The sequence below is a fragment of the Sander vitreus genome, chromosome 18 (assembly GCF_031162955.1).
Source record: "Sander vitreus isolate 19-12246 chromosome 18, sanVit1, whole genome shotgun sequence".
NCBI classification, from domain to species: domain Eukaryota; kingdom Metazoa; phylum Chordata; class Actinopteri; order Perciformes; family Percidae; genus Sander; species Sander vitreus.
Genome location: NC_135872.1, coordinates 2,182,828 through 2,206,590, shown reverse-complemented (window position 1 = coordinate 2,206,590; position 23,763 = coordinate 2,182,828). Strand labels below are relative to the sequence as shown.

At 44.7% G+C, this 23,763-nt stretch overlaps 2 protein-coding genes across 10 annotated transcripts in view; both read left to right on the top strand.

The window, feature by feature from the left end:
* Positions 1-953: 953 nt before the first annotated feature.
* Positions 954-17,767, top strand: bub1 (BUB1 mitotic checkpoint serine/threonine kinase). 8 transcript variants are annotated; one of them, XM_078274759.1, is made up of 25 exons: positions 954-1,134; positions 1,311-1,370; positions 2,196-2,337; positions 2,532-2,728; positions 3,363-3,403; positions 3,641-3,660; positions 3,751-3,794; positions 5,209-5,393; positions 6,634-6,729; positions 6,948-7,021; positions 7,816-8,303; positions 8,717-8,757; positions 8,922-9,041; positions 9,423-9,533; positions 10,733-10,814; positions 10,989-11,067; positions 11,159-11,345; positions 12,431-12,500; positions 14,130-14,908; positions 15,652-15,752; positions 16,127-16,288; positions 16,378-16,535; positions 16,631-16,808; positions 16,967-17,073; positions 17,407-17,767. In XM_078274759.1, the coding sequence occupies exons 1-25, from the start codon at positions 1,112-1,114 to the stop codon at positions 17,603-17,605; spliced, it is 3,744 nt and encodes a 1,247-aa protein (XP_078130885.1). In that variant the 5' UTR covers positions 954-1,111; the 3' UTR covers positions 17,606-17,767. The 8 variants fall into 8 exon arrangements, with proteins under 8 accessions (XP_078130885.1, XP_078130881.1, XP_078130884.1 ...); XM_078274755.1 differs by having other exon boundaries at positions 3,584-3,660; XM_078274758.1 differs by having other exon boundaries at positions 3,581-3,660; positions 6,670-6,729; positions 6,951-7,021.
* A 2,317-nt stretch (positions 17,768-20,084) lies between these two features.
* The window catches only part of LOC144533538 (lactoylglutathione lyase-like), an 8,062-nt gene continuing 4,383 nt past the window's right edge, over positions 20,085-23,763 (top strand). The window contains exons 1-2 of one of the 2 annotated variants that reach the window (XM_078274954.1): positions 20,085-20,406; positions 23,085-23,167. In XM_078274954.1, the coding sequence (XP_078131080.1) occupies positions 20,335-20,406; positions 23,085-23,167 (155 nt within the window). In that variant the 5' untranslated portion in view covers positions 20,085-20,334. Of the gene's footprint in view, positions 20,407-23,053; positions 23,168-23,763 lie in introns of both variants that reach the window. The other variant, XM_078274955.1, reaches the window with a different exon arrangement.

Here is a 23,763-nt window from a genome sequence, read left to right as displayed (position 1 = left end):
CCTGGATGTTCACCGGTGTAGTACCAGGCGGCCTCCTGCAAAAGTCAACACCCATCTCCTTTGTCTTGCTGGCATTGATGTGAAGGTGGTTGGACTCACACCAGTTGACAGGAATACCGGGAGTTGAGTCCCCAAAAGACCTCCCGGTATTCCTGATCATTCTCCTCTGATACCCTCCCAACAGTGGCAGTATCATCAGAGAACTTCTGCATGTGACAGCTGCTTGTGTTGTGCCTGAAGTCCGCTGGGTGAAGAGAAAAGGAGCGAGCACTTCATCCCCTTTGACATACATTTTTGTTATTAACATTATTTTTTTATTTATCTAAAGTTATAGTATTGTTCTCTGGGTCATTTGAGTATGTGTCTGAAATGTTGTATAATTGTTGTGAGAAAAAAAAAGAAAAAATGTACTTCGTTACAACTCAAAGCCCTGCTGATTTGAGTGTACTTATAATCAGGAACATGTAGTTAAAGTATTAAAAACATTTCCCTGTGACTGTTATACTATTATATATATCATATCTTTATATTATTATTATTACTCATTCATTAATGTAAAATTAGGATTTTGCTGTTGCATTTGGAGGAGTCGGAGCCCATTTTGAACTATTAACTAACGTTAATAATTAAGAAGTAAATCAGTATAATATATCACAGTATTCTGACCTGCGGCCCTTTGCTGCATGTCATTCCCCCCTCTCTCTCCTCTTTATTTTCTTCAGCTGTCCTGTCAATAAAGGCCTAAAAATGCACAAAGAATAATCTTAAAAAAATATGTATATATATCACAGTATTCTACCCATAGATATAAATAATATGTATATCGTGTATCTATGATTCTACCTATTTATTTTGAATTCTTTCCCCCGGAACTTCGTCACACCATGGGGGCGTGGCCTTCTGACGCACCGTGGAACGCTCACGTTGCTATTGGCTGAGCGCGAAATTTCAAACGTAGGAACGGCAGCAGCGCGTCAGACAGAAGAAAAACAAACTTAACGATGCAAGTTATCGAGAGCAATTGATTTGTAAATCAATCAATCTGATAGATTGGTTGGAAGTGACCACCTATTGAGATTTTAAAGTACTTTGTTTTTAAACGGAATGCAAAATGGATATCTCCACATATTTACAGTAAGTCTAAGTAGCTACTTTTAACATCAACGGTAACGGTACCCGGTGTTAGCTTCATGCTAGCGGTTAGCTTTGCCGCTACGAATGTGTCGTTGAGTTTTAACTAATTTATAAACGATATAACTTTTGAGACATTGCACTGACCTTTTTAATGTTACGTACTTTCGTCCTTTTAGGCGCTTCAAAGACAGTCTGAGCACGTATACGGGAGACGACCCACTGGAGCGATGGGACAGGTAACGTTAATTTGCCTACTCTGAGTTAGCATTAGCTAACGTTAGCTCGTGTTTTTAATTAATGCTAACGTTTTTTTTTATTGACAAAATGAATTATTCAAAGAGTCAGGTAAACAGCAATGGCACATACACATCGAGTCTAATTCTTATAAAGAAAAGAAATAATACAAACAATAAAAACAGATATACAGCTTTAAAAATAACTAAAAAGAGGTAACGTTATCGACCTATATTACGTAATGTAACGTTAGTGTCAGTAATGGTTGTAATATATTGTTTTAATATATTTTTATTTTCCGTCCCTGTTTACTTGTCTGTAAATCCGGAATTGTCTTATTTTAAAAAAATATTTTCTATTCTTTAAATATTTTCTTTTTTTTTTTTATATTTAAAAAAATATTTTCTGTTCATTTGCAAAATCTAGTAAGTATGTAACGTCACAGCTGTCTTTAATTTCAGTGTTAGGTACTGTGTGTGTGTTTTTTAAATCCCACCTGTGCATGTTATTATGATATTAGGATTTCTTTTTATTTTATATTATATGCACATATAAAGAAAGAAATGGTTACATAATGATGCTCTTTCCTAGTTTTGCTTTATTAATAACGTTAGACAACCTGTAAGATCATTTCCACACAATGTTCCCCACCTCCCAGTATATTCTTTTGTTTCCAGTTATTTAAATGTCTTTTCTTTTATTGGTACTTCCCCTGTAATCTGTCCTACTTGTTTGTTGCAAACATGTAATTTCACTTGAATAACATGCACACGTCTGACGGCTGAGAATAGAGTACTGAAAGCACACTTCCCTGTCTGTTCCCCTAGCTTTGTGGAGTATCTGGACCAAAGATTTCCTGCAGGCGGCTGCGGCGAGATGTCGCTGGTGTTTGACAGTCTTGTGGAGACGTTTCTGAACGTCGAGCGCTACGCAAATGACATCAGATATGTGAACTACTGCATCAAATGTGTAAGTCTCACAGAAATGTTACGTTGTTATTGAGAGAGAGAGAGAGAGTTGTGATAAAGGTCTTAAATGTCATCCATAATAGTCTTAAACAGTCTTAACTTTGACTTGGTGAAACCTGCAGAAACCCTGAATACAGCGGCCACACAACCACAGTTGATTTTGGTATTCAGACTGCTTCTAACTCTGTCTCGCAGGCGAGTTATTATTCGGACCCCAGTGAGCTGTACCGTTACGTCTACAGTAAGGGCGTCGGCACCAGGACCGCTGCCCTCTACGTGGCCTGGTCACAGCAGTTTGAACAGAGGGGAATGATCGAACAGGCCGACGCCGTGTTCCAGAAAGCCACGGAGAACCAGGCACAGCCAGCCGACACGGTCCTCACCGAATACAGGTAACGACAAAGGCAGGGTTTCCCCCAGAAAAGATGTTTAGCCCTGGTGGCAAGTGGCTTCTTTCAACGAGAACCCAGCTAGGGCCGGTCCCAGACGGATGGCAGCTTTAGGCGACGTTTAGACGGAAACAGTCTGAAGAGAGAACGCAAAAGTGGCGTTGCGCTCTCACTTTTTATTCCGCGTTTAGACGAGAGTTTGGCGTTTTTCCCCTTAGACGGGAACGCGACGGTGGAGCGTTGGTGTGGAGGGTGGTTTCACTTTTTTGCCTTTTTTTCTTTTTAAGCCCCAAAAACACCGTCGCCGTCTAAACGAAAGCCACATCTGACAAAATATTTTGTCGTTTTCACCCGTGAGTGTATTTGTGTAAACAGGGCCTTACACTTACTCCTTACTAGGTGTTCGTTGTGTGCATAGGTGTAATTTACAGGCGGGAATGGGGGTTACAATGCAGGAAATGACGTGTTCACATTTAAATTTTGCTCAAAAGTAGAGGTCAGTGTTGAACCCAAAGATACTCCCTTGGTTGTGTGAGCGTATGATTATACACTGTAGAACAAGCTGGCACCAACATGCACAACAATAACTTTAATTTGCTTAAAAAGACAATTAAACTAAACTAAATCTGATCTGCAGGCAGTTTCAAAGAAGAACAGGAAGCCAGGCTCCAGTATCAGGTGAGAGTTTATCCACTCTTTTGTTTATTTAAGAAAGAATAGGATTTCTTTCTTCAAAGTGTTCTATATAGTGTGTGTGTGTGTGTGTAAAGGGAAATCAAACAGTAACTGTAGTAGATTACATGATATATAGATAGATATCTATCTCTGTTTGATTTCCCTTTTTGTTTTGTAAAGCAGGGAGTCGAAACCCTTTGCAAAACTCCAACTTAACCAATCAGATGTCCTCCCTTGCAGAGCCTGGAGCTCCAAACAAGGTCCGTGGCTTTCAATTTCAGTCATATTTATTTAATAACCGCAATATCTGCTTTTCAAACTCCACTAATAGCCATTGTCCTGTGTGACAGGCCTCTGCCGATTGTCTACCCAAACCACCTGCACAGATCATAATGTAAGTTACTTTTTCTTCCTTTCTAATTTGTTGCCTATAAGGTGGGTTTGATACCTCAGTGTTACGCTTTTGGCTGCGTCGACCGCGTAACGTTCTGTATGCGTAATGTATCTTTTAACCGGCTCCGCCTGCTGCGCACACGTGGTGTTGGATTGTGTGATTCACGGGCGAGACGAAGAGCTTTTGCTTTGGGGTTGTTGTTGTTGTTGTTGTTTCTTCAGTTTTTGGAGCCGGCACAGAGCTGTGAAAATGCTAATCTACTGTCAGCTGTTATCAGAGGACGCAGGGGAGGGAAACATGAAATATAAACAGAAACTCTTAAAACCTTGTTTTGTCTTCCCGTCAACCGTGCACGTCACTTTTGTTGCTTTTCCCAGTGTTTGTCACTTTTTGAAGTTTTTGTCTAGCCTGGTTGACACCAGACCCTTCTCAGTCGTAACTGAGAGTGGGTCTGGGGAAGCTTCATTCACAGCCCATTTCCAAAGGGGCGTCACCAACGGACAGCGCTCAAATGCCTCTGGGCGTTGTTGGATAGTCCTTCAACCAATCAGAGCAACGATCCGGGTGACGTAGCAGCGACAGCGGCATCAACGGGCTGCTGCTCTTCGTCGCTGCGCTGTCGTCATCGTGTAAACAACGGTTGTAATTGGTGTAAAGCCCGCCTCAACGGTTGTGATTGGTGTAAAGCCCGCCTCAACGGTTGTGATTGGTGTAAAGCCCGCCTCAACGGTTGTGATTGGTGTAAAGCCCGCCTCAAGACGCTAGCGCGGACCGCTGATTAGCTTACAATGCTAGTATTCGGGGCACAGGGAAAGTAAAAACAAATCACTATTTATACCACTGAAAAGGCTCAAAATATCACCACACTTCCATGATAGCATAACGAGGGTCCCTACATGTTAACCGAAGCATTGAGAATGTTGTAAGTGTACAGACAGTTTATTAAAAAGAGAGATTATAAAGATAAGTCACGTTCTATACTGGTACTGTCTTTATAATCTATCTTTTTAATAAACTGTCAGAGAGCGACAGAGTGGGTACACATCTGTTATTAACCTCTAGGTTTGTTTTGTGCTGGTCCTTTTTAAAGGGCCGCACACACCTCTCGTTAAAAAAAAAATATAAATCAAAGTCTGTCCTACGTCTACGCTTGTAGAGCGGATCTCCCCGGAGCATGCTCGCCGCTATGCGCTGCTCTCTGCCCGGTGTCGCCAGTTTCAGTGATTATAGTGGAAGTGTAGTGTTGGAGCATCTGCTTACATTACATTTACATTTTAGTGTTTAGAGAAAATGCTTATCAGTTTTAGTCACATTTGAATCATTTTTTAAATACGTCGTCCTCCGCAGTAGTGTCTCACAGGCCTGAATATGCAAACTCACATGTGCTCTTATACGTGTGTGTCCTTCTCCGCAGAGTGTCTCGCTCTGAGACGTCGGGGACGATCCCCTCCGGCCAAGGCGCCAGCGTTCGGATGGTGTCGGCGTACACGCAGGAAGCACTTGTTTGCGAAGGATCTGAATTAAGCTTTGAGGAGGTGCGAGCAGAAAATCACCTGCGTAAGATCCGGGAGAAGAAGGAAAAGGAGCGGAGAGAAATGGGTAAGCCGAATCCAACTAGGCCTGGAACGATTCTTTGTTTAATCGCTAACATTTGCTAACGTCCCCAGGTGTATAAGTGTTAACAGTAATTGTCAATTATATGTTCATTTAGAGAAAATACAATGTTTTAGAAAAAAAAGAAAAATACTGAACTAAAAGCCAGAGGAAGATCTGACTCCAGTTAACTATACACTCTAATTCTCGCGTGTTGGTTGAAGTGATCATATTATGCCCATTTTCAGGTTCATGATTGTATTTAGAGGTTGTACCAGAATAGGTTTACATAGTTTAATTTTCAGAAAACACCATATTGTTGTTGTACTGCACATTGCTGCAGCTCCTCTTTTCACCCTGTGTGTTGAGCTCTCTGTTTTAGCTACAGAGTGAGACCTCTCACTGCTGTAACATCTTTGTTGGGAGTCGCACATGCTCAGTAGCTAGGTAAGGACTACTAGCCAGTCAGAAGCAGAGTATGAGGGCGTGTCCTGACAGTAGCTAGGTAAGGACTACTAGCCAGTCAGAAGCAGAGTATGAGGGCGTGTCCTGACAGTACCTAGGTAAGGACTACTAGCCAGTCAGAAGCAGAGAAAGAGGGCGTGCCCTGACAGTAGCTAGGTAAGGACTACTAGCAGTCAGAAACAGAGTATGAGGGCGTGCCCTGACAGTACCTAGGTAAGGACTACTAGCCAGTCAGAAGCAGAGTATGAGGGCGTGCCCTGACGGTACCTAGGTAAGGACTACTAGCCAGTCAGAAGCAGAGTATGAGGGCGTGCCATGCTAGCAGCTAGGCGAGCATTATAAGGTGTGTTCCAAAGTGACCACGTTTGTCTCTGAAGTAAAGGCTGGACTACAATAGAGCTGTTTGGAGCAGTTTGTGAACAGTGTTTTCTGTTGGAGATGGTAAGTCCCTTTGGGGGGGACTTTGGGCTTTTTCACTTTGTAAACCTATAATATGCACAAAAAAGATATATAACACAATAAAAGAAAGGGGGGGGGAAAAGCATAATATGAACACTTTAATGAGACTAATGACACCAGAACTCAGGGATCCAAACAGACGATAGATTAAAGTCAAGAACATTTAGTGAAGTCCAGCATTTAAGGTTACAAAACACAATTGTGGTTTCATAAAATGACACTAGATTTCCCTAACTGTATACGGAGGTCAGATCACCAAAAGTCTGTCAGATTATGAACCCCGGCTAATCAAATCCCTACTCTTTTAACATCTTGCTTGAAGGCGCCTCCTCCTCTTTCCCTCCTGTCTTCCGGGCAGATGTTCCTGCTCACACACACCCACACGATATCCAACCCCCCGGTTCTACTTCATCATATGGTAGAGTAATGCATGTACTCAAATTCCCGGACTTATATGACTTATCTGTTTACATTAAATTGTAAACAGAAATAATCAATTATGGCCTCGATGCAGCATCGTCCATGTCCATGAAGATTATGTAGAAAATGGCAAAAATCGGCCGGCCGATTGATCGGTCGACCTCTAGAGTGAGTTATTACCTACGTCATAACGTCTGTGTTTGTTTTTGTTTCAAGTAGAGAAGATGATGAGGGAGGAGGAAGAGAAGATCCTGAAGAAGACGTGTGTTCTGGAGGAAGTGAACCTAGAGGTATTTGGAGCTTTTAGCAGCCAGCCTTCATCACAGAGGGTGAGACGGCAACTTGGAGCTTTTTGTTGTCTTGTTTTTCGAGTGCTTTGTTTCACTTTCCACGAGGATTGGGCATCGTTTTTAGAGATGTTCCGATACCAGTATCTGTATCGGCTCCGATACTGCCTAAAACGCTGGTATCGGTATCGGGAAGTACTGGAGTTAATGCACCGATCCGATACCACGTAATAAAGCCCTAAAGAAGATCTACGTTAAAGTAGTTAATGTATGTTCTTTATCCGTTATAACTGACTGTCAAACTGCAGAATAACAGAAAGTTCAGTAGTATACAGCTGTTATACATCATATCATCCATACAGGGATAGTAGTATACAGCTGTTATACATCATATCATCCATACAGAGATAGTAGTATACAGCTGTTATACATCATATCATCTATACAGAGATAGTAGTATACAGCTGTTATACATCATATCATCCATACAGAGATAGTAGTATACAGCTGTTAAAACGATACACAAGTTCAGGTATCAGAATCTGTATCGGGAAGCAAAAAATGGTATCAGACCATCTTTAATCCGATTCTTCCTTTTCGATTCCGGTTCTTTTCCATTTTCCGACCCTGTTCTTTGAGGGCTGGAGTGGAAATCGATACATCGATTCAAAGATCGATGTATCGTTACACCACTAATAACACCCTGTTCTGAAATAGAAAATGTAAAGAAAGAAGCTTTAGTCACAGTGTAAAAGCGGGATAACGTAACGTGAAGCGCCAATCTTTTGTTTTCTCAGCCGCAGCTGTCTGTAGCAGAAACGGCCACCAGTCTGAACCCCAATCCTACCCAGCAGCCCTTTGGCCGTCCTCGACCCTCAAACCGTCTGAGCAGCAGGCGCTCTCTCGGCTTGAGATTACACACCGAGCCGACCTTCATCCACGAGGCCGCCGCCGCTGACCCGCCTGGGCAGCAGCACAGCACCGCGGCTGCTGACGGGAGCGTTCACTTACCGCCTCCTGCGTCTGTCCTCCCGGCGTGGACGGTTCCGCCCCAGTCAGCTCAGCCGCCTGTCGTCTTCGAGCAGACAGACCTGTCGCTCCACGGACCCGACACACTGTGCGTTCCTCCATCGGTCCTGGCTGACAGGAGTGTTCACTTACCGCCTCTGGCGTCTGCGGACCAGACATCTGTCGCCGGAAACGCTGACGCTCTCCGCCGGGACGATCGGGTTCAGCCCAGCAGCTCGAAGAACTGTCGCCCCCAGGAGCACCTCGCCACGCAGCGGTGAGTAGCTTCTGCTTCTGCTCGAATGATTTCGGGAGCTTCTGAGGCAACCAGTGCTGCTTTTCAGGCTTGTGATGGTGTGGATTGTGCTGTATTATTCTGGAGGTTTTTAGGTAGGTAAAGGGACTGTGGAAGGTGAAAGGGATCGGTGCAAGGTCTATAAAAACAATAGGACGTGAGTTATTGTAGTCTGGCTGATTTGGCCCCACAGTCAGCAGCCAGTTTAGGGTTGGGTACCGTTTTGATTTTAACAATTATTGATTACTATTCTTTGAGATTAATGAAAACAGATCACATGCCTAATGTGTAATCTCTCTCTCTCTCTCTCTCTCTCTCTCTCTCTCTCTCTCTCTCTCTCTCTCTCTCTCTCTCTCTCTCTCTCTCTCTCTCTGAATCATTTTCTTCCCCCTCAGTGATGTCAGTCAACCGCCAGAGCTCGAGGACAGATTCAATCGTAAGTATCCCAGTTGTTCATCAGTAAGCCCTCCAATCGTAGCTTCTTGTGAATGTTTTCATACCTTGTCTCTCTCTGTCACTTTCTTTCTCTGTGTGTCTCTCTCTCTCTCTCTCCGTCTCTGTCTCTCTCTCGTCTCGCTCTCTCTCTCGTCTCTCTCTCAGTGTCCCAGGGAAGCACAGCTAACCTGTCTCACATCACTCCCAATACTTCACTGGGCTTTGTTCAGGCCACACCATCCAGGGTGCTGCCGTCACCCACTGTCAACACCCGGGAAGCACTGGGTGAGCACGACAAACCTCTCTGCCTGTTGGGGATGTGTCTGTCAGCGGTGTTTTCATTTCATGTTCATTTGAATGCAGATTGACAACATAGACGTTTGTGCAACAAATCTCCAATGTACAGCATCACAGCATGTGTTGCTGTTGCTAGTTTCCAATGCCCGTCCCTAGAAGGGCTATTTCAAGCAGTCATGAAGAAACAAGCATTAAGCATTGCCACGTAAACACACGAGGCACATCCATCCATCATTGTGATGCGGAGCATGAACGGAGCGCGTGATGACGCACCTGCATCGCAGAATTGTTGGATGTGTGGCTCCATGGATGGATGATGGATGTGCATTACAAAGAGTAAACATTTGAATCTGTTTCTGTGTCATCCAGATGTGATAATGGACATGTTCCAGGCTCCGACGTTCCAGGAGGACCCGTTCAGCAACACGTCGGTGTTCGGCGCTGCCGAGAATGAGTTTGATCCCGGCCACGCAAGAACTGGTAAATGTGCCGCAAACAGCCGCCTGTAAAGACGTTAGACGTGCAAGCATGCAGCCCACAGAACAAAACTAAGGCTACGTTCACATCGCTAGTCTTGATGCTTAATTCAGATCTGATTTTTTTGTTAGGGAGGTTATGGAGGAAGTCAGCATTTTGGCTTTTATTTCAAAATGTTTGTGTAATGGCAGCCGTAACATTAATGCTTCAAGGCTCTTCACCTTCCTTTGACGCTGCAGCCACGTTCTCCTGTGTCCCCGTTCTTGAAGTATCTCCCCATACACTAATGCGGTCTAACACCTCCCTCTCCCTCCATTGACTTGCTCCGTCACCGTTCTCCATTTTGTAGGCCTAGTCCAGTTTTCTTGACTAATCTTGCTGTCTGTGTCTAGGGCTAACTCCCGCCAAATGTCGATGTGGATTGACGTAAAAGTCACATCAAATCCACCTTGGTTATTCACACTGCGGCCGCGTTGAACAAAATCAGACCTGGGATAGATTTGAGTGTTCACGCTACTTCTGAAGAAGTCTGACCTGGTCAAAAAATCTGATTTGGGCCACTTTTGCCTGCAGTCTGAACGTAGCCGTTCTCTACATTTGAAAGTTAAATGCATCAACCTGGGGCACTTTGAGAGCAGAATGAAGAGCCTCCTGAGTGAGAGAAGCTTTGCTGAAGCAACAGCAACCATCTTTTCTGTTACTATGAGTAGGGTTGGCCATGGAGAACCGATTCCTACTTATAGTGGAATAGTTTCTTTATTGGAGTTGTTTGGAGGATCTGGTTTCAGATCTGATCATGGCTGATCCGTAGCGACCAGGCTCTTGTTGTGTTGCAGCCTTGGAGCTCAGTAAGCAGCGCTCTAGTCTGGCGTTATTTTACGTTGAAAAAGCTCGGTGAAACTGCAAACTACCATTGAATCAGACTGTCCTCTTATTTGTGACAATAGGCATGGGACCCGTTTCAGCTCCACCCCTCAAAGAATCTGAATCGATGAGAACCGGAATCAGAAGGAAGAATCTGAATTGGAATCAGAATCGTTGAAATCCAAACGATGCCAAACCCTAATTATGAGACAGATTTCATGGTCCATTATGAAACTGGCGGTAATTAATAAGAGCCGCAGATGAATCAAGCTGGTAGTTGAGTTTGAAGTGCAGTAGACTTTGATTTATTGACGGAGTTCTTGTGTCTTTTTTGGAAGGTGGCGTCTCCTCCGTCACGAAGCCCGCGGCCTCGGCGCCGTTCACCGTCTTCCAGGACGACACCGACAAAGAGAACGGCAGGTAAATGTTGACATGAACATCCTGAATACAGGATTCAGTGTTTTCCTGCATAGAGGAGTTTTTGCCCCCCACCCCCCCCCAAAAGAAAATCACCAGCATACTTTTCTGTGATGAACTAAACAATTTACCGTTTCTATGAATAATGGTCCCGTTATTATCTTTGTCCGTGTTCAGTGCTGCCGCTCTCTCTGCAGTCGAGAAGTCTAAACCAATCAGAGCGCTGGCAGAAATCGCCGTGTCCAGCAAACCCAATGTGAGTTAAAGATGAAAATGAGTAACGTTGTTTTTGTTGAGCTTCAGAATCCCATTGAATGACACCGACAGCCTGTGTTCCCCCCGAGCAGGACACTCCTGCAGACCTGATGCCGGACGAGAGCACCATGTGGGGCGCGCGCTACAACTCGCTCCACTCGCTGGCCGCCTGCCCCAACAGCACCACGGACTTCGCCATGTTGGCTCAGTTTGTCTCCACTCCGTCAGCGCACAAGACGCCTTTCAGCGGCAAGTTTTTCGAGGAGGACGAGGAAGACGGTAACGTACCTGACACACGTACACACATACACACACGTACAGACACACACAAACGCACGTACACGCACACGTAAACGCACAGACACACGCACACGTAAACACACAGACACACGCACATGTACACACACACACACACACGTAAACACACAGACAGACACGCATACACACACAAACATACACACACATACACACACACACAAATACACTTACACAGACACACACACACGTACACACACATACATACACACACACACACGTACGTACCTACGTACACACATGTAAACACACAGACACACGTACACACAAACACACAGAAACAGACACATACACACATGTACAAACACACGTACGTACACACACCTAAACACACAGACACACACATACGTACTCACAGACACACGTACACAGACACACACAGGCACACGTACACACAAACACACACACACGTAAAACAACAGATGCATACGCGTACACACACACAGACACACGCATACACACACACACACACGTAAACACACAGGCACACCTACACACACACACACACACACACGTAAACACACAGACAGACACACGCATACACACGCACACACAAACATACACACAAATACACGTACACAGACACACACACACACACGTACGTACCTACGTACACACACGTAAACATACAGACACACGTACACACAGAAACAGACACATACACACATGTACAAACACACGTACGTACACACACGTAAACACACAGACACACACATACGTACTCACAGACACACGTACACAGACACACACAGGCACACGTACACACACACACACACGTAAACACACAGACGCATACGCGTACACACACACACACACACACAGGCACACGCGTACACACACACGTAAACACACAGACACACACATAAACACACAGGCACACGTAGACACACACACAAACACACGTACACAGACACACACACACACACGTACATACGTACACACACACACGTACACTTGAGTTTTTTAGCTACATTCTCTTTTTGTGTCAGCCTTCCTACTCAACATGGTCTCCTTTCATTTTGGGAACATGGCTGATTTCTATTCTCCAGAGAACAATTGCGATGGCAAAGAAAACGCTGATGAAGATGCTTTCATGAGACGCCAGCCGAAGAAACTCAGGTAACCTAAACTCTCAGCTGATTCATCGAAGTCCCTGACAAGTCTTACAGCCCAGACACACGTTTTAAAAATCCAGTTTCTTTCTTAATTAAACATCTGCTTGTTTAAGTTCCATTAAGTTGGTTGAAGCTCATGGCGTCAGGATTATCAAATAGCAAATGGTCATCATTATATCACACACGCAGGTGTTACTCTTCACCCACCAACTCAACAGTAGAGAATAGAGCCCCACCAATAAAGGATGTTTAAGGCTGATTTCGATACAAATATTTGGTGATTTAAAAATCATATATATATATATATATATATATATATATATATACATATAGTATATATATATATATATATATATAGATATATATATAAAAATCCAGAAATGCGTACCAAAACAAACAGATTTCCCTAACATTAGTTATTTGTAGTTATTTATGAGTCCTCAGTAAAATAATGATAATTAGGGGTGTAAGAAAAAATCAATACACTTAGTATTTTATTTAGCAATACTATATTGATTTTCCAAAATGCAATATCGATTTTTTTCTTTTTTGTTTACATGCAGAAACATGCAGAAATGTCATGTAAGACAGTGGTTCACGTTTATGTTGTGTTTAAACCCCCTACCGTTAGATGGCTATGCTGAGACGCACCACTAGTGTCCTCGCCTAACAGTGCCTGACAATGTCTAGCAGTGCCTAACAGTGCCTAGCAGTGCCTAGCAGTGCCTGCAATGCCTAGCAGTGCCTAGCAGTGCCTAGCAGTACCTAGCAGTGCCTAGCAGTACCTAGCAGTGTCTAACAGTGCCTAGCAGTGCCTAGCAGTGCCTAGCAGTGCCTAGCAGTGCCTAGCAGTGCCCAGCAGCGCCTAGCAGTGCCTAGCAGTGTCTAGCAGTGCCTAACAGTGCCTAGCAGTGCCTGACAATGTCTAGCAGTGCCTAGCAGTACCTAGCAGTGTCTAACAGTGCCTAGCAGTGCCTAGCAGTGCCTAGCAGTCCCTGACTTTTTGCTAGAAGCTAACAATGTAGCTATGGCTGAACTTTGGCCTACTTTAGCATCTAAACATTAGCTCACTAAGAACCTGGGAACCACAATCCCAAACTGGCAGTTTGAGTTTCTGTGTCCTGAATTGTTTACCTAAAGTAAACTTCTTTGACTTTTATGCACATCATGTCTTTTTTAAATATTAGTTTTTCTAAAATTATACTATAAAAAAATCCCAATATATCGCCTCACGCACAGTATCGAAATATACTGTAATATATTGAACCGTGACCCGTGTATCGTGATACGTATCGTATCGCCAGATCTGCCAATACACAGCCCTCATGATAACACAGTTTAAAAAATAAACTTGTTTGTTTTATTGTCACAACAGAACAGAGGAACATCAAAATATATTAATGCTCTGATAAAGAAAATGTATATAAATACAAACTTAAGATCTCTATACTTAAACACGAGTGTTGCCAACAGGGACGTTAAATCACCAAATATTTGTATCGATATCGGCCTTAAAAATCCTTCCCTCGGTCAGGCTCTACACCACGTCGTGAAACGGTGTTTCCGTTTCTGGTGATGTAACGGCCAAAGTGTAAAGTACGTCTCTGAGTATGTTCTCTGTTCCGTCCCGCAGCCCAATCATGGAGACAAGTCCGTCTAACGAAACGGCCTTCAGTCAGCTGGCGCCCTCCTCCGCAGGACTCGGCACCATCGTGGGCGAAGGGCTCGCCGCCGCCCCGCACTGCCTGACCACTTCCTCCTGCACCACCATGGTGCAGCCCCCCCCTCCGGCCATGCTGTCCTTCCGAGACCAGACCCTCTGTCCCCCCGACTCCACAGACTCCTCCGCAGCCCCCGGCTGGGCGGTGTACACCAGCCCCGAGCAGCCTCCCAAACAGCACCTCGAGAGTTCCATCAGGCCGCACAGCGACGCTTTTGCCATCATGGAAGATTTGGACAAACCGCACAGTCCAGAGCGTCTCCAGAAACCAGTCAGTGACGTCCCCATGAGCCCCGAGTGCGCTCTCACAGCGGACTGGACGCTCGTCCGAAGCCCCGAGCGCACAGCGGAGCCGGACCTGGACGCCTTCCTGAGTCCCTGTCCGCCCGTCTTCCCGGACGTTCCCATGAGTCCGCAGCAGCCGCAGCTCTGCGCTGACGTGCCCATGAGCCCAGCGCAGCTCGGCGCCGAGGACGAACCCATGATGAGTCCGGAGAGGCTGAGGCCAAGCACCGACGTGTCCATGAACGCCAGGACGCCAGCGGCGGTCCGGCTGGTGTCGGACCCCTGGGCCGATGAGGTCATCTCTCGTCTGCTGTCATCGCTGACCCAGCCGCTCACCTCGCACCCCTGCTGCACCACCTGGCAGTGCAACGTGCCCAACATCACCCCCAAGACCACCATCAGCATGGGTAACCAAGTTAGCAGAATAAAGAGCTGATAGTGCTTATTTGCATCATTAAGTTAACTACCAGTTAAGAAATATACTGAAGGAAATTATAAACGCAACACTTTTGTTTTTGCCCCCATTTTTCATGGGCTGAACTCAAAGATCTATGTACACAAAAGGCCTATTTCTCTCAAATATTGTTCACAAATCTGTCTAAATCTGGGTTAGTGAGCACTTGTCCTTTGCCGAGATCATCCTTCCACCTGGTGTGGCATATCAAGATGCTGATTGGACAGCAGGATTATTGCACAGGTGTTCCTTAGGCTGGCCACAATAAAAGACCACTCTAAAATGTGCAGTTTAGTAGGATTGTGAAGATCCAGGACTTAGCCCAAAAATGTGAACATCGACAACTTCTCAGTCCCTCCCCCCCCTTTCTGCTAAAGCCCAAAACAGTCTCCTAAGCTCCTCCCCCCACAAGGGAGAATGAATGCGTGTGCATGAGCAGTGATTGGTATTTCCTACTTTAAGTCAGTGCTAAAAGCTAACTGGAGATTTGAAAATATGACTAACGTTACGTCTAAGTTTCCAACCGAGCTGTAACTGTAGTTAAAAAAAAAAAAAAAAAATATTCCCATTGGCTCAGGCCTGGTGGGCCACCGGGCTTGTAATACACTGGGGGGGGAACCCTTTAACTTATAGTATTATTCTTATTGTCGGTTAACGGTTAACATCCCTAATAGCAAATGTTTTTCCTCCCGACAGGAAAAGCGTCCCTGCGCGTCGACTGTGTCCTGGGAGAAGGGGCTTTTGCAACAGTCTACCAGGGTACCGACCTCCAGACCTCAGAGAAGGTGATGCTGAAGGTAAGACGGCGTTGAGACCCATCTGTGACATCAGCAGTCTGTACGTATCTTCAGGGTTCAGTCACACCGCGATGACTCTGCTTTTTTGTAGGTTGTGTTTTACGTGCTTAGAGCTTTAGTGCTCCTGCTCCTACACTCATGGACAGCTCCTACTCGCGCTCTCCGTCTCTGCAAGATTGGGAATTATTGAGATTTCTCTTGGCACAGCTACCAGAAGTCTTCAAGCTCAGTTGGAGGCTGCTCAGTAACGCTCAGCCATCACCGGAAAAGAGACTTCACTGGTCTCCGTCGAAGTCTGTGGCGTCGCTGTGTCCATTTCTTTTACCGTCTATGTGAACGCATTCCTCTCTCTCTCTCTGCCGTTGTCGCCGCAGGTTCAGAAGCCGGCCAATCCCTGGGAGTTTTACATCAACACGCAGCTGGACGCGCGCCTGCCGTGCACCGTGCGCCACCTTTACAGCAGCATCCGCTCCGCTCACCTCTTCCATAACGGCAGCGTGCTGCTCGGCGAGCTTCACAGCTACGGCACCCTGCTGGTACGTACACGCACACATGCGCACACACACCCCGCCTTTTTTTAGTTTGATGAACCAAATCTAACTTAAGTTCTTCCCCTTCGCGTCAGAACGCAGTGAACATCTACAAAACCCTGAGTGACAAGGTGATGCCTCAGCCTCTCGTCATGTACTTCACCGTCTGCATCCTGCACATGGTGGAGAAGCTGCACGCCGCCCGCATCATCCACGCCGACGTCAAACCGGACAACTTCCTGCTGGGAGAGAGGTAACCGCCCACGAACCCGTTTCTTAAACCGCTCTGATTGGTCACAAGGAGTCTGGGTTCGTTGTCATCCCCCGCTAACTGTCGTCGCCTCCCAGGTTCTTGGAGAACAAGGGGTTCGAGCCGGAGGACCTGGACCACGGCCTCGCCCTCGTCGACCTCGGGCAGAGCATCGACATGGAGCTTTTCCCAGAAGGCACTGCTTTCACCGCCAGGTGTTTGACGTCGGGCTTCCAGTGCACGGAGATGCTCAGCGGGAAACCCTGGAACTATCAGGTAAGGACACACAGCAGGAGGTATTATCGTGCTCGCAATGTGATTAACAGGCAGAAAAACTAGGATGGAATTAGCCAGACAACAGGCAGGTTTCTTTTAAAGGTCTCCCTGTATTGTGTGTGTGTGTGTGTGTGTGTGTGTGTGTGTGTGTGTTTTAGACAGATTACTTTGGAATCGCAGCGACGGTCCACTGCATGCTGTTTGGGACGTACATGCAGGTCAAGAATGAAGGCGGCGTGTGGGTGACCAACGGTGTATTTAGAAGGTAATTCCTGTTATTAACCCCTAGGTTCGTTTTGCGGCGGATTTTTGTTACTTTTTCCGAAGTTTGTCGCTTTCTTGATTTTTATTTTGTCACTTTTTTGTCGACTTAGTGTTGCCTTCCTTCCATCCTTCTTTCTGTCTTTTTTTTCTGTCTTTGTGTCGGGGGGGGGGGGTACTTGGCTTTAAAAAAAAAAACTATTTAAAGGGGGATCATAATTGTAATAAAGTGTGAGGACCCAGCGCCCTAGGGGGGTCCTCGCACCCCCTGTTGAAGATCTCTGTCCTAAAGAGTTGACTAAACATAACGTGAGATCTTGTGTCGGTCTCTGCGCAGGAACCCCCACAGCGACTTGTGGCAGGAGTTCTTCCACACGCTGATCAACATGCCGGACTGCAGCTCCCGGCCGAGCCTGGGGCTCCTGCGCTCCGCACTGGCGTCGACGCTGCGGCAGAACTACAGCAGCCGGCTGCCGGCGCTCAAGAACCGGCTGACGGTGCTGCTGCTGGAGCGCCACAAGGCCGCACGCAGATGACGCGTCTCCTCCGTCACTCGGGGTTAATCTGAAGCTCTTAAAGCTGCGGTCAAATGTCACCGGAGGAGGCCTCTCGGCATCGCAATATGTACAATTTGAGGGTTTTTTTGCTTTTATTTTGTCAGATTTGTAATTTTATTGAAAAATAAAAGTTGTGTGGAATATTTTTGTCACGTTTTTCATGCTGAAGTTAGTTTTTCTCCTGAATTTCTTTTAGGATTTATCGCTGTTTTTTTTTTTAACTCTTATTTCACCAATTTGTGTACTGGTATTTGGTTTTCCGTATCAGGTATATGATAATAAACATTTCTGTTTGCAAAGAGAGAAAAATAATAAAAAGACTAAATAAATGACATAAAAATAAATAAGACTAATAATGAATATGATAAGATGAGGAACGCTAACAAACATTGGGGTTACAAGGTCACATTTTGAACTGATTTAACAGATGGTATTAAAGCTGTTTGTATGTTTCTATTAAAAAAAAAAAGGAACCTGAGAAGATGACTCTGCTCGGGTTTTGTTTTGGCAAAATTAAAGTGTGCAGATCTTGTGCACAGACCACCAGATGGCACCAAATACACAGTTTAATACACTCTGAAAACTAACTCAAACTAAACTACCAAACACACTCTGAAACTATCTTAACCCTTGTGTTGTCTTCCCATCAACCATGGAAAAAAAAAAAAAAAACACTTTCGTTGTCCCAATCTTAATGTTTTTGTTTTTTTTCCCAATATTTGTATTGCTTTTTCACTTTTTCAACGTTTTTGATGCTTTTCGCACATTTTTGACGTTTTTATTGTCGTTTTTGTTGCTTTCTTTCAACATTTTTGCCATTTTTCACAACGTTTTGTCACTTTTTTTTAATGTACCTTTTTGGCACTCATTTCTAGTGCTGGCCAAATGAAGCAGTGTCTCTATTTCCCGAGTCCACTAGGTGGCGCTCTCTGTTCAAAGGGTTGAATACAATGAATTGCAATGCCTTAGGCCTTTCTCTTAAAACCAAGAGCGCCAACTAGTGGGCTCAGAAAATAGACATTGCTTCACGAAGCTTCATTTTGCCATCACTACTAATTTCGATGTCCCATATTTCTGACATAAAAAAACCCCCATTTAAAAACGGGTCAAATTGGACCCGAGGACAAAGCTAAACTAAACTACCAAACACACTAAAAATCAACTCAAACTACCAAACACACTGAAAACTAACTCAAACTACCAAACACACTGAAAACTAACTCAAACTACCAAACACACTCTGAAAACTAACTCAAACTACCAAACACACTCTGAAAACTAACTCAAACTACCAAACACACTGAAAACTAACTCAAACTACCAAACACACTCTGAAAACTAACTCAAACTACCAAACACACTGAAAACTAACTCAAACTACCAAACACTCTGAAAACTAACTCAAACTACCAAACACACTGAAAACTAACTCAAACTACCAAACACACTGAAAACTAACTCAAACTACCAAACACACTGAAAACTAACTCAAACTACCAAACACTCTGAAAACCAACTCAAACTGAACTAAAAGGAAATTAAAGAGATAAAACTAATTGAAAAGTCAAAACTATTTCAACGTTGCGATGGAGACTGTAATACGTTGGGTAGAGAAGAAAAACTGGACAAACCTATGCCATCTGATGCATCTACAACATGTGTATCACGTTAAAATCCTGTGTGTGTGTGTGTGTGTGTGTGTGTGTGTGTGTGTGTGTGTGTTCTTGTTTAACTATATTCGTGGGGTCAAAATACTGGGAGTCCAGTATCATTGTGGGGTCTTGACAGCTTTGTGGGGCCAAAATGCTGGACCCCACAAGGTTAAAGGTCTGTTTGAGGGTTAAGACTTGGTTTTAGGATTAGGGTTAGAATGAGGTTCTGGTTAGGGTGAGGGTAAGGGTTAAGGTTAGGCATTTAGTTGGGATGGTTAGGGTAAGGGGCTAGGGAATGCATTCTGTCAATGACAGGTCCCCACAAAGATAGTGCCACAAACGTATGTATTTGTGTGTAAGATGTGTACCGTGAGGGTGTGAGGGGATTAGTTTGTGTGGAATGAGGGTGTGTCAGCCTCCTCCTCTGTCTGCGACCTGTTCAGACCTGCAGCTCAGCTCGCTGCCTTTCTTTACATGACAACATTAAAGATCCTCGGTTCTTTCCCCAGGCTTTACTCCTCTCAACATTAATGTTCATTTTACTTCATCTTCTTAAACAGTCCAAACTGTTTGTACTGATTGACGTTAGGTTGCCTGCCAGACTTCCTTTATCTTTAAATGCTTTTATTTGACTACCTTTTATCGTAACTTCCACTTCTGTGTTCTTTGCTGCTCGGCTGCGTTTTTTATGCCAAAGCTGGGGGCGTTGGCTTTTCCCAAGAATTCAGTCAGCACCTGAAGGCAGCAGCGGGGCATGTGGCCACTCCCCAAAGCTGACACATCTGTCTGCTGCCTTGTGAATGGAATCATCCGTGTTATTTTTGGTTGAAAAGATACCAAAAAATATAGAAAATGAGTCAGATTTGACCCAGTGACAACAGGAGAGTTAAACAGGGTTTCAATTCCAGTATATAATGCATGAATGTTGTCTGTGCGTGTAACATCTCAGACGCAGAATCTTCCGAGCAGCACTTGAAGGCAGCGCTGCAGGGACGACAGCAGAAGGGGAGATGTACCTGTGTAGTTTCCGTCAGTCTGATCTGAGCTCTGCGAGCCATGGAGGGCAGAGGAGGACTGTCGGACGAGGCCGTGGCTGCTGCCTGCAAACAGGGAGACCCCATCACCAGGGTGACGCTTTCCTCCTTAACATCTACTTCCTCTTTCACATGTAGTTCTGTTTTATTTCCCTGCTGTCCCCAGACAGGTGTGTGTGTGTGTGTGTGTTTGGGGTGGGGGGTGTGTCTCGTGTGTGTGTGTCTCTGTGTGTGTGTGTGTGTGTGTGTGTGTGTGTGTGTGTGTGTGTGTGTGTGTGTGTGTGTGTGTGTGTGTGTGTGTGTGTGTGTGTGTGTGTGTGTGTGTGTGTGTGTGTGTGTGTGTGTGTGTGTGTGTGTGTGTGTGTGTGTGTGTGTGTGTGTGTGTGTGTGGGGGGGGTCTGTCTGTGTGTGTGTGTGTGTGTCTCTGTCTGTGTGTGTGTGTGTGTGTGTGTGTGTGTGTGTGTGTGTGTGTGTGTGTGTGTGTGTGTGTGTGTGTGTGTGTGTGTGTGTGTGTGTGTGGAGGCTGTAATGTAGTCAAACCTGTTGGCTTTAGACCTGCAGATACCAGTAGGCAAACTTTAATAACTTGAGAAAAACTCCCATACAGCCTACAGAGTCACTGCTATAATAATAATAATAATAATAATAATAATAATAATACTAATAACTTTTATTGATATAGTGCCGTTCATGAAACCCAAGGACACTTTACAGAATGACTGGCTGAGCTAAAGGAGACTGTAGGCTGTGGTGAACAGCTGGTGTTTGAGGAATTTTTTAAACATGTCCAGGAATGTAGCATTGTGGATGTCTGCAGGGAGGGTGTTCCAGAGGGATGGGGCTGCAACACTAAAGGCTCTGTCTCTGAAGGGACAGAGTCTGGTGTGGGGAGCGGAGAGCAGGCCAGTGTCTGAGGACCGCAGGTTTCGGGGTGGGGTGTATGGATGGAGGAGGTCGGAGAGGTACTGTGGGGCCAGGGGCCAGGCCATGGAGGGATTTGTAGGTGAGATGGAGGATTTTATATGTGATGCGGGACTTGATTGGGAGCCAGTGAAGGTGGATGAGGGTTGGGGTGATGTGCTGCCAGGTCTTGGTGTGGGTGAGGACCCTGGTGGGAGAGTTTTGGACATACTGGAGCCTGGTCTAGGGTCCATTGCAGTTGTCCAAACGGGAGGTTATGAAAGCATGAATGAGGGTTTCTGCCAAGGCCGGAGTCTGGAGATGTTTTTGAGATGAAAAAAAGGCTGATTTGGTGATGGATTTGATGAGTCTGGAAAGAGAGGGTGGCGTCCAGGATTACACCGAGGTTGTGGACCTCAGAGGATGGGCAGATGGCACACCCATCCTGGAGCAGCGCCTTGGGGGCCACAACCAAGAGCTCTGTTGGTTGCTCTTAAAGCTGCCACTGATTTTTCATTGACTCTTTTTTTGAAATGGTCTTTTTTTCTTCGGAGTTATGGCACAGATCTGTCTGAGCCTTCAGACCTGCAGACACTTGTAGGCCACTCTGTACGGTGGCCGTGACGGTTCAACACAAACACAAAAGCCATAACATAAAAGCTACAACACAAAAGCTACAACACAAACACAAAAGCCACAACACAAAAGCTACAACACAAACACAAAAGCTACAACACAAAAGCTACAACACAAACACAAAAGCTACAACACAAACACAAAAGCCACAACACAAAAGCTACAACACAAAAGCTACAACACAAACACAAAAGCTACAACACAAAAGCTACAACACAAACACAAAAGCCACAACACAAACATATAGAAGCTTTTGCTCCAGCCGAATCGTTTCTGTCGCTGTTTCCTGTTGGGGTTTACACTGAGATATGTACATAATTATTGGGTAACACTTTACTTGAAGGTATCGACATAATCGTGACACGACACTGTCATAACTATGACATGACACTGTCATGAACGTGTCATAAACGTTATAAACAAGTCATAAACGTTAATGACTTCTGTCATGAAGTGTCACTCGGTTTTTGTCATGACAAGTTGACATTGTTTGGGTTGTCTTGATTATGACAACTTGACATTAATCAAAGTGACATTACCAGAAGTTGTCTTGGTCATGACTAGTTGACATTACATTAGTTTGGGATGTTTTTGTAACATGACATAATGTCATCCTGTTTAATGTCAAGTTGTCTTAATAACGACACGCCAAAGAAATGTAATGTCAACTAGTCATGACCAAGACATCTTCTGGTAATGTCACTTTGATTAATGTCAAGTTGTCATAATCAAGACAACCCAAACAATGTCAACTTGTCATGACAAAAACTGAATCACACTTAATGACAGAAGTCATAAACGTTTGACTTGTTTATAACGTTTATGACACGTTCATGACAGTGTCATGTCATAGTTATGACAGTGTCATGTCACGATTATGTCGATACCTTCAAGTAAAGTGTTACCAATTATTGTTTTTATGATGACTAAATAAACACTACTTCTCTCCTCTGGGACAGTAAACTGAATATCTCTGAGTTGTGGACTAAACAAGACATTTGAGGACATCATTTGGGGCTTTTTGGGAAACACGATCCACATTTTTCACCATTTTATAGACTAGTCCGAAATCTAATCCACTCATCCAGAAGAGATATTCTTCTTTTTCATAAAAAATAAAAAAGTGACTCAAACTGATGAATGGATTATCAAAAATAATTGCCGATTAATGTAATAATTGACCACTAATGGATTCGTCTTTGCAGCTCTAGTGATCTTGATGTTCTGTCCGTGCAGGACTACATGCTGCAGCAGACGATGCTGCGGGTCAAAGATCCCGCCAGATCTCTGGACTTCTACACCCGAGTCCTGGGCATGATGTGAGTCCCCCCCCCCCCGAAACGCTGCATCCCTACTTCTAGTACAACCTAGAACAGAACCACCCATCCCCTTAAATCAGCTTTGAGTCGATGGTAATCAGACGTGCACACAGGTTCCTGACAGATCCATCACACATACTATATATAACACAATGAATATGAACCGTACTCTTCAATGAATATGACACAGACGCTATAGAGCCAGTAGTTGCAAAAGCAACCGCCTTAAAGGGCAACTACCGTTTTGTTCAACCTGGACCCTATAGACCTTTTTCACAGCAGACATGTTGACATGTCATAGTAGGAAAAGCACAGGTGTATTCAAAACCATTACTGATGGCTGCATTCCACTTTTCTCGGTATAACACAATGTTGTTTGGTATGCTGTGATAATATGTCGTTTTAAAAACACAAATCTCTGACAATCACGTATAGGGGTGGTGATGGCGCAGTGGATATGACCCATACCTTTGGTGTGGGAGACATGGGTTTGAATCCCACTGCGTTACATCAACCAACGTGTCCCTGAGCAAGACACTTAACCCCTAGTAGCTCCAGAGGTGTGCAACCTCTGACATATATAGACGTTGTAAATA

Coding starts and splice junctions, on each gene's coding strand:
- bub1 (XM_078274753.1), top strand. CDS start 1,112: ATGGATATCTCCACATATTTACA. Junction 9,534..10,732: donor TCCCGGCCACGCAAGAACTG/GTAAATGTGCCG, acceptor CTTTTTTGGAAG/GTGGCGTCTCCTCCGTCACG. Junction 12,501..14,129: donor CGCCAGCCGAAGAAACTCAG/GTAACCTAAACT, acceptor TCCGTCCCGCAG/CCCAATCATGGAGACAAGTC.